Source organism: Heliangelus exortis, chromosome 3 (genome assembly GCF_036169615.1).
Source record: "Heliangelus exortis chromosome 3, bHelExo1.hap1, whole genome shotgun sequence".
Classification (NCBI taxonomy): Eukaryota; Metazoa; Chordata; class Aves; order Apodiformes; family Trochilidae; genus Heliangelus; species Heliangelus exortis.
The window spans coordinates 87,024,555-87,035,489 of NC_092424.1; the positions used below are offsets into that span (position 1 = coordinate 87,024,555).

The 10,935-nt window shown below is 46.0% G+C and overlaps 1 protein-coding gene across 5 annotated transcripts in view; it reads right to left on the minus strand.

The window, feature by feature from the left end:
• ADGRB3 (adhesion G protein-coupled receptor B3) overlaps positions 1-7,842 on the minus strand; it is a 434,645-nt gene extending 426,803 nt beyond the window's left edge. The window contains exons 1-2 of one of the 5 annotated variants that reach the window (XM_071741618.1): positions 6,868-7,842; positions 3,359-4,127 (exon numbers count right to left, since the gene is read on the minus strand). In XM_071741618.1, the coding sequence (XP_071597719.1) occupies positions 3,359-4,112 (754 nt within the window). In that variant the 5' untranslated portion in view covers positions 4,113-4,127; positions 6,868-7,842. Of the gene's footprint in view, positions 1-3,358; positions 4,247-6,867 lie in introns of those variants that run through there. The other 4 variants (XM_071741620.1, XM_071741621.1, XM_071741622.1 and 1 more) reach the window with 4 other exon arrangements.
• Positions 7,843-10,935: the final 3,093 nt, after the last annotated feature.

Here is a 10,935-nt window from a genome sequence, read left to right on the forward strand (position 1 = left end):
ACCTAGATCATTTTTTTGTTCAATACTCTGTCACTTTTAGATATACAATCATCCATTGTATACTTTTCACATATTCTGTAAAATGCAACACTTTTAAAAAAAGGAAAAACACTTTATTCCATTTTCCTAATCCATTTACCATATTCAAATTGTTAAAATCTTCAGAAGATCAAAAAGTAAACAGTAAGCTTTAATCTAGATGCTCTCTGTTTACATCATGGTTTTAAAATGTGACTAGAAATGGTTTGTTTCTAGAAGATTTTGCATTTCGTAGAGTCAAACTTGGTGAAAGCAAACCTGAAGAATGGAAGGGTATGCAAAATCCTATAGAAAGATGTCAGGTCTTTGTAATTCCTGTGCAAAAGTCATTGCTGGGCAATGTCAGACCCAAACCTCAAATTAATCCATGAACTCATAAAAAACAATCTTACCAAGTCTGCAGCACTCTCATCGTGATAGACAATCGTCATTACCCTTAAAATTCAACTTATTTTGACAAAACTACTTCCAGTTGGTACTATGAACTGTAACAAGAAACAGTTCTTTTAGTTGATGGCCAACCTCATTTTTGCTACATGTGCCAATCTAATTTGAACCAGACTGCCTGTGAAAACAAAATCTACATTTCTTGCCTAAATGTTTGCAGACATAAGTGATGAATTGCTTTATGTTTGTGGCGGGAATATTCTGCATTTTGAGCCCACAAGAAAGCATTCAGCTAAACTACAAGCCAACTTTACACATACAAATACATTGACTGATGTGCTTGATAAATGCGACTCTAGCTACAGAAAGCCAAGACTCAGCACACCTATCTTGCAGATTTTTAGCCTTATGAGGAAAGGAGGAAAATATTTTAAACACCAAGAGAAAGACAAAGACCTTATTACTGAGGAGAGTGAGGTTTAATTTGCTAACTGCTTATAACTTCTAGTAACAATCTGTTGAACAATTTCCAAGTCCATTACAGTAATTACATAAAGCATAGAAATAATTTTATTACTGTTAAAATACTCAACACAAAAAAAAAAAACAAAAAACAAACAAACAAAAAAAAAACCCACAAAAAACCACCCACTAAATACACTGAAAAACAAGTGAAGAAAACCTTTCACACACAAAATAAAATTTCCACCCTCCTCTAACTGTGCCGTTTCTCAAACTAATATCCAGGAAACCCCACAGGTACATGCAAGAATTAAGGTATGTCTGAAATTTGAAGCAAAGTATGTTGGAAACTTTTCGAAATTTAAGGTGGGGTAAAAAAAAAAAAAAAAAAAAAAAAAAGTGTTAAGCCTAAATTTCCTCTGTTCTTTCCACCAAGTACATTTCAGAAATGAGTGCCTTAACTGGGAGACACGCATCCCCCTGGAAATTAGCGTATTTTTGCTGAAGGACCCCCGTCAGACTGTGCAACCCCCTTCTCCCCCAGCCCCACCAAGGAGGTGGTACCTGAGGATGGAAATCATGGCCGGGGAGCATGCGCCTTCCCCCTGGGGAGCAGTGACTCCGGATTATGCGGAGTTGCGCGGAGCTGCTAACACGGGGCAGCCGCCAAACTGCGGCTACCATCTCCTACGCGCCTTGGGCTCTGCGGAGTTTATCTCTTCTCCCGAGCACCGCGGCCTCCTCCTGCCCTGGCCCCCGACACGCACGGCAGAGGTAGGGAGGCTGCAACTAAGCGCCTCTCAATTAACTTTATCGTCCCGCGCAGGGGCGGCGTGAGCCGCTGCGCACCCGCGCGGGGATCTGAGAGGAGGCTGAGGCGACCGCCCTAGCGCAGCGCCTGGGGCTCCCGCCCGACCCCGGCTCTGCCGGCTGCCCCCCATCACCCCGCCCCGGGGGCTTCCTCCGTGGGCACTAATTAGCTCTAAACGATGTTAAATGCCATCCCTGCCGCTGCACAATCTTATCTGGGAGTTTTTTAGAGGAAACGTGCTTCCTCGTCATTTAGGATCGCTCTGTTTCCTGGGCCCCGAGCTGCTGGGTGCTGGGAGAGGCGCCGACCTACAGAACACCAAAATGTCCCTCATCCCTCTATCCCCCCCTCACCCCTTCGGCCCTGCTCGCGGCCGCTGGCACCGCGGCAGCTGGAGCAAGTTCAGCTTTTCTTCTCCCACAGCACTGGGGCTTGGCTGCCCTTAAAGAAAATCCTCTCCTAACAACGTGTCAATGTTACATTCCTCCACAAAGCAACTTCTATTAGGGGGGCTGGGAGCTTGGCGCTGCCTCGCCACAGACTGGGAGCTTTGTGGCTATGCAGAAAACAGAGAGGGAACATTTGCTGCATTAAAATGCATTAAACCCTAGGCTCGATTATTTATTCCCTGCCGTGGGGGCACATTGCCCCCTTCTCCCATTCCCGCATAGCTGCTCTGAAGGACCCCCTCGCCCACAGGTTGCAGCCAGAGCCCCCCCCATTTAGGTTCAGCCTACGCTTTATTTGCCTCTCATCTTCCCCACTGTCATTCTCCAAATCATTCCCATCCTCCCAAAAACGTCAGGAAGCAGAGGGGCTAGGCAGATGGCCCCCACTCAAGATTGCTGGAGCCCTGTTTTTCAGCCCTTCCGCAACCCCTCTTTTCCAGCAGGGGCACGAGGCAGCTGCTGGAATTGACACATCAACGCCCACCCCCACCCACCTCCCCGCTCCCCCTCCTCACTAACACTGCTATGAGATGCAGATCTTTCGTCTCCTGGAGCCGAGGCCGCCTGCAGAATGGACGCAGCAGCAGCCCAGGGCCCCTTCACGGGGCTCCCAGCGAGACAGAACTGCCTGTGCTGACTCCATGCAGTGCCTCCCATCTTCAGGCATCGCAGACAGGGGGTTCACCCTGAGGAATTGTTACTTGCTTTTGGTTTGCTTTTAGGCTGTTGAAGTGCCGTCCAGTTAGGACCAGGTGTCCTGACTACGGTAAATCTCCTGTCTTTTAGTTAAGTTGCCCTCGTGCTTTTGGAAATGTTTTCCTTGCAAAATCAGGGGATCGTTTCAAGAAGGCCAAGATTTTGTAGTCGGGTGGTTGCAATAAGAAGGTGGTGAGGGGGAGAGCGATTCGCGGTTTGCCTGGGCAATGCCTCTGGGCATTACTGTAAGTTAGGGCTGAAAACAGATGAATCCTACTTAGGAGGAGTTTCAACAGCACTCGGCAGAACTATATGCTGAAGGTTAGGCCAGCTTAGAAATGAAAATGCAGCCTTCCCTGCCCCGAGGGAGTGTGCACCTTCTCCAGCCCTTTTATCTCATCTAGAGGTGAGCTGGAGTGGAAAGCATGTCAAATGAGCGTGAGTATCAAGGAGAGCTGGCAGCAGGACCTACACACGGGTGCGGGATCCAGCCCCCCCTCCCAGCAGCACCTACCTTCTTTTGGCGGCCGTTTGGCCTCTCTGGTGAGGTTGCAAATCTGGGTGGTTTGCAGCTCCTGGGTCAGGCAGCCCTCCGTCTGCTCGTTGAGGGGGAGCACCACGTTATTGAGCAACACCAGGGACTGGTCGTCTATTCCCCATTCTCCCAAATGCTGAGGACAGGTGCATTTTGTATACATGATCCCACAGGACTCTGTTCTCCCGTTCTCGGATTTCAAGCAGCTCTCCAACCAAGTGCATAACACATGGCACCCAAACTGGCTTGGGCTCACCTTGTTCAACACCAAAAACTCAAAGAAGGATTTTTGGTCTTCCTCTTTTTTATGTAATCCTGGGAAATCGATAGGATAGACGCGGCGTATCTGAATAAAATTCTTATCATACTGCAGAAATACAAAAGCATTCTTGGAATCGCAGAGCTGCATTATAGAGTGGTTATTTTTTAAAAGATCCTTTATTTTTTCATGGGAAAAATGATCAAACTGATAAGCCAAGAGGGAAAAGTTGGAACAGCTGAAGTCCTTTTTGGAAAATTTCAGGTAAATGCTGTATTTGGTCGGATCTGGGTTTTCCAGCGTCCAAGTGCAGTTTGTGAAGTTTTTAGGAAACATTTCACTTACAGAATACGATCCATAAATGACCCCCTTCACCAGCGTGGAACACCAGAAGTCTTGGGCAGCATTAAATCCAAACATAACCAGTAGATAGGTGGAAAATATATAAATCAGCAAATTACGAACAGCCTTCATCCTATGTCATTTGGCCTGCAGGAGATGAAATGAAATAAAAATGCAAGTAGAATTCTTCACGCATTGAAAACCAAACTCCTTCCAATATTCGAGCCAGCTGTTTTCAAGCTTGCAGTTAGAACCCCTTTCAGAAAGAAGGGCAGGTAATTTTTATTTTATAACACAAGGGACGGGTTTGCTGCTGTGTGCACAGCGCCATCACGTGGCTATCGCAACAGTCAGGTCTTCCACAGTCAAATTAAAAAACAACATATATTAGATTATTAATAGGAATGTCCTCTCCTATCTAGGATGTAGTCATCATGGCGTGGACTAGAACTGCTCAACTTCAGTAAAAATCTGGATGCCTTACCCGAAAGACCACGAAAAGGGCAATGTGCTTATTTATTTCTTTAAAAAAGTAAGTAGTCTGCTATGTGATATATATGCATATACATGAAGCACATGCAGAATTTCATTGGCATACAACAAGAAATCCAGAAGCATCTGTTGTTGTAGATTATTTCTCTATTAAGTCTCAGAAATAACTGCTAAGATTTACACCCATAATTTAAATATTCACAAATTATTATTTGTTACAGATGAAATATTATCTCCTGTATGCCTAGATGCCTTTGCCCTGGCCACCTGGTATACGGAGGTCTCTACGAAAAAAAAAAACCCAGGCAGGAAAGACTAAGATTAATGTATTAATAACATTTTGAGACTATTGGAGGAAGAAACAGAGATAGGCAGATGAAATTAGTGCTGGTCAGACACTCCAACTAAATGCCATCTTTTTAAGACAGCAATTTCAATCTGCTAGAGCCTCTTAGGAGATATAAAATGGAGCACTGTATTAGTATCTATAACCAGTATCTGTATTTAATCTGCCAGTGCAACAGCAGTATCTCTGCACCTATTGGACTTCACTTGCCCTCCTATTATGAATATCTTGTACTGTCTGATTAGCTGTGTTTTGCAGATGTGCACTTGAATGATGAAAGACATATTACATTTTCTCTGCTACTATCTCCAAATAAAGCTGTTTTACTGCACCTGTCAACTATTACAGCCTCCACATGCTCTGCTCTCTTAACAGTGGCCTAGGTTAATAAAATGAACCTTCGTTATGTTTACCTCTGTAATGTTATCCAAAAAAATCAAATTTAACATTTTCAGCATTAACATTTAAGAAGTTGCTTATTTCTTACAAATTAGTAGCTTTTCACCTTCTGCCATCAGATGCAAGCAGACAGATAGGATTCCAAGCTAATTTCAAAACTCTAGATTGCAGTCTTTTCCACTGTTGCTCTGTAAGCAGAGACAGACATACACACAAGCACTGTTAACTGAGTTCTGATGTGTGTCTTTTCTAGCTTTTCATCTCCTCACCAAACAGCAAAGCATCTTCTGTTTCCCATTGCATAACACACAGCAAATCGTCAGATTAAGCTCCTTTGAAGAGATTTTCCTATCTCCTAGGTTATAATTCAGACTCTGAATCTTGAAATGGGCAAAGCAGCACCAACTCTAACCCTCTTTATAACGGAGGTTTAAGGAAAAAAAAAGCAGAGCTGCTGCTGAGTCTATCCATACAGTCAGATTTTTTCCTTTCCGAGTGTCCATCTCAATCAATAGCATGGTTCTACTTCTCCAAGTAAGGTCAGTACAGCTTTTAAGGCTTTTTTAAAAAAGATAAACTTACTGGGAATTCTGGAAACAATTCCCCCTTTGCTGAAGCACTTTGCAGGCAATGCAGTTCTGCGCAGTGTTATTCAGGATGGTGTAGGCGTTGAAAGCCAATGTGACAATAAGTGCCTAAATTAGGAATTCCACCCATGAAAAAGGATTAATTTTATAATCTAGAAAGCAAAAAGGGCGTTTATTTGCTTTTTTGTTTGAAAAGGATAAAAGCTTCTGACTTTTCCCATCCTATGTAATATTTGCACTAGAAAAATAAAGACATCTGCAGAGCTAGTCTGTTTTCTATGAAGAAATGAAGTCAAACAGCACTCATTTCAGAGTGCATTTGTTCGTGCAAAGCTCCTGAAATACATTATCTTAATCTCCCTCTCCCTATGTGCATGACACACACACACACACACACATGCACACACACCCCCGAACTGAGTGTGTCGACAGCATTTCGGTTAGTTTACGGCATTGCTAAATACAAGAGCGAATCTCCTCGCAGAAAGGATTAGGCATTCCGATTTAAAAGATCTCTATTTTCCATGGGGGAGGGAGTTAAAAAACGGCCACAAAGGCTTAGGGTTGCCCATTTGGGAAGGGGGAGAACCCTCTTCTGCTGAAAAGCAAACGAGCGTTTAGTTTGGATATTCCCCAAACTGATTTTCTAGGTGACACTGTAGTTAAGCCGAACATAGACGGCGCCATCACTCCACTTATTTTTTTTCCCCCAACAGAAGAACCACTGACTTCTCTTATTTTAACTTCCTATTAACCTAACGTCGTCGTCGTCCTCCCCCCCCCCCCCCCCCCAAATTACCCCAATCGTGCACAAACCTCAGGTTTTCTCGGTCTCGCTGGAAATTACTCTCAGGGAAGCAGACCTGTCGCAAAACGGACTTCTCTAACTTTCAAACTGCAGCGCTGAAGTAAATGCGGAGATCATTTTGTATGTGCTGTGTCTCTATCCTTCAGCAACAGCCTGTCCCCCTCCTCCGCCACCTCCTCCCCGGAATCCCAAGCTAAAAGCTCTCCAGTCATAATCCCTGGAAATGGGAAATGGAAATGCCCCGGGCACCCTTACCTTCCACTCCGAAAGCTGTCAGGCTATGTCTCTAAAACACTAGGACCACAGGCACACGTCCCAACAACAGTGATGGAGAGATTCCCCTTCTGTCGGAAGCACCGTTTCCCATTTTCCCCGGCTCAGGTTCAAAACCAAGATTTAAAAAAGCAGCAGAAGATAAAAAACGCAGCGAGAAAACCCCCGCACGCCACACACATACCCCACAGAGGAAAAAAAGCAGCTTTGATTCCGGATCCACCAAATCCAACCACATGAAGGGAACGAAAACGAAAAAAAAAAAAACAAAAAAACCAAAACCACAACCAAACCACCTCAAACCAGCGAGACTGCAGGGGGGGGGAAAAAATGGAAGTGGCTGACCAAGCGAAGGTTTTTTTTGTTGTTGTTTTGTTGGGTTTTTTTTTTACTTGAAACAAAGTCTCAGCACAGCAGCCCGATGAGCGGCGATGCCAGGCAGGCGACGGTCTGAGAGGAGGACTCAGGCGCTAGTGCAGATTTGTTGGTGGGTTTTGTTGTTGTTATTACTAATAGACTTATTCCTCTTTCCTCCCTCCTCCTCCCCCTCTCAGGCACTAATGGCCGGACAGCGGCGGGGGGGTCCTTGGCTGCCGATGTCAAGAAGCGGTATGAACGCCGGGCGCGCAGGGAGTACGGAGGGAGCGAGAGCGCGTCTCTGCCGCTGCGTGTGTGTGTGTGTGCGTGTGTGTGTGCGTGTGTGTGTGCGCGCCTGTCGCTGTGCGTGTGCGCGCCTGTGACTGCGAGAGCCAGCCCAGCCTCCCTGGGTGCCGCGGTAGGAGTGCGCGCCTGTGCGCGTCCCTCCCCGCCCCCCTTTGCGCGCCCCTCCGCCGTGCGCGGGAGGTGGCTGCGCGCCCCTGCGCTCAGCTCCGCTCTTTTGCGCGTGTGCGCGGCGTTCCCCCCGGCCCCGGCAGCGGGGCCCGCCGTGCTTTCCCCACGTCACGGCTGCTCGGCACCGAGCGCGTCCCAGAAACGCTGCTTTCTGCGTGAGGGGTGGCGGGGAGGGGGTGGGGGGGAATGTTTCTGGCCTCGGTTCCCAGCGCGGGGCTGGCTGCGCCCCGGCGTAGGAGAAACTCGCGGGCGGGGAGCGAGGGAAACGGGGGCGGCGGAGAGGAGGGAGAGGGGGGCGGGAAGCCCGCACTTGATCTCCTTCCTCTTGTTCTTTCTTCTAAAGCATAACCTCCCCCCCTTCGCCCCCACCCCCGTCGCATCCGCAAGAGCTGTCAGTTCGGCACCGCCATGCAGATTAACTGATACAGGGCTCCGAGGATAAACCCTTTCAAACTGCCGCCTGCCTTTGACTGGGAACAATAGCAATTTTCCCAGCGAGCCTGCAATTAACGCCGTATTTGTTCCCTGCCGGAGATAAGGCTGTGCCCTGATCCCGGCTGCGCTCCTTGCCCCGGCTGCCGCCGGCCAGAGGCTCTGCACGGCAAGTGCCGCTGGGCCCAACGCGGGCAGGAATGGGGAGAAGGCAGGGGCAGGGGGGGCCGGGGCAGCAGACGCACTGCCCCCGCTCGGGGGGCTCCCGCTGGCGGCTCTCGGCGCCGGTTGCGAGCGGAGTTTGGCAGGTGACAGAGGCTGGACAGGCGACAGTAGCGGCGGGTGGGGCCCGAAAGACGGGGAGTTCCAAGGAAGGAGCCCTGCCACAGGGAAGGCAGGCCACCCCCACCCCCTTTTTGTGTGTGTGTGTGTGTGTGTGTGTGTGTGTGTTTTGGGGGGGTGGGGGAGGGTTGTTGTTTGGTTGGGGTTTTGTGGTTTGATTATTTTGGCTTGGTTTTCTGTGGTTTTGATGTGTGGTTTTTTTGTTTTGGTTTTGGTTGTGTGTTTGTTTGTTTTGGTTTTGATGTGTGTGTGTGTTTGATTTGCTTTTGATTTAATTATTTTTTTTCCTTGGTACTGCTAGGTAGGATTTGGTATGCATTTTCTCCCTCCCCCACAGCTGTATCTTTTCTGCTCCCCAGGGCGGGTGAGGTTGTCTTCTGGCCTTTCCTGCTGGCATGAGAGATCGAGGCAGGCTACGCGACAGAAGATATCCGGCGTGAAAATTAGGAGATGACATTTTAATAAATATTGCTGTCAGTCACCAGCTCGCAGCCTGGCTTCTGTGCGCTCCCACCACTGCCATTCAGCCAGGAGAACAAAGCCTTGGCGAGGCTGTGTGGTCCGGCTCCCTGTGACAGCCCCTCTGCACTTTCAAAGTTCTCGTGAAACATGACTGCCTGGTTTTGAACGCCCCCTCCCACCCAACCTGATGAAACGAAAGTTTAAACTTCTGGTCAGATTGCAAACCAATCAGTCCTTAAAGCGAACAGTTTTCTCTTCTGAACCCCAGCTCTGGCCCCGGAAAGGTTTGAATTCTGTAATACAGAGCTTTTATGATTACAATTACACGCTGCACAAATTCTGATCAGAGGTATTACTGGTCACAAACCACTTCTGACCAAAGTAAATGGAAGTAGGGCTATAGCTTTTTACTGCATTTTCCATAGGTACAGGCTATAAAACACATCCCTGCTAGCTTTTACAAACATAAATACTTTATGCCCCATTGTCAAAACAAAACATATCTAACCAAACCAAGGACAATGTGAGAGATGTGCATGCCCAGCAAATACAATGCAATGAAAACTGAACTGTCACTGGCTCAAAGATAATCGTGTTCTCTTACATCCCATGACACTATATCTGTGGGTGATCATCATGTTGCTTCAAGAGAAGCTTGGTTCATTGACAGTTGATATGAGCAGAACAAATCAAAAGTCTAGATACAAGGCAGCGTTTAAATACCTTTTCATCCCCTTTATATTGCATAAAGAATATAAGGGGAATCATCAGAAAAAAATCCAAACCAACATATCTTGAATTAACTCTTCCATCTGATTCCAATGGCACTGGTAAGTTGAAGCTTATTTAATTGCAAGTGTAAACAAAAATTTATAATTATACAATGTATGGTAAGCCATTGTCTTTAGCAGTTAAGACATGGCAATGCTGGAGAGGAATCTGTGAGGGAAGGCTCCTTAGTATCATGTCTAGAAACTGAAGGAAGGGACGGAGGTTGCACAGGTCACACAGGTTAACTGTGGGAGCTGAAGAAGAGAAGGATGGGATGGCAGCACAGAGCACTCTGCAGGTTTCTTAAGATTTGCTTCAATGAGACTTCAACAAAATAGGTTTAAGTATTGGAAATAATTCTAAGATGAGTTGTATCATTTATAAATACACAGATATCCATTGTCCACTTATAGATGCCTTTTCACTCAAGCTGGGGCCAACTTCAGAAACTTTTTGCCAAGTGTCATGCAGTTGCATTTGAGGTAAAAAAACCCTGGAATTTTGATAGTCTAAAAGTGAGAGCAAGAATATCTTGAAGTCTACAATACATAAATAAATAAAAGCGTGACAATTTATTTGTTTAAATGGGGCATGAAGATAACTTGTGTTTGGAATGGTGCTATTTTGTAGGTAAATTTAGTATTAAACTACAATCTGAAGATGGAAAGTGAACCTCTACACATAATTTAGAAGTATTGACTAGATCCATCTCTGTTAAAACCTAGGAATAAGAAATTAATATAGTCCCACAGTGTTTCATGGGAGGGCTGTCAGAACTGAATGGCACACGTGGTGCCATCTGTATTACAAAGGAAGTATGAAGGCACTGAAGGAAGTGTTATGGCAGTAAGTAGTAGTGTGGTAGGGATAGGCACAACATAGTGAATGCTAAATTTATAGTGCTGCTTTCTAGACTTGATGCAATTGTTTCGGTAAGGTTGGGCTTGATCTGACCTAGGAAAAAAGGAGGAGAGTAATATTTTAATTGATTTCTGTTTTAGTGAGAAAAATGAGGCTTACTTAATATGTTGGATGGAATAAATGAAAGGATTTGTTTAGTTGCTTTTTTGTTTGTTTGTTTTTCTTCCAATCTACAGTAGCACTTTGAGATCTTTGGTATTTTGATCACAGCAGGTAGATTGTTTCAGTCCAGAACAAAATTCAACACAATTGAAATCAAAACTTGCTGACATTTTTGGTGCAAATTTTCAA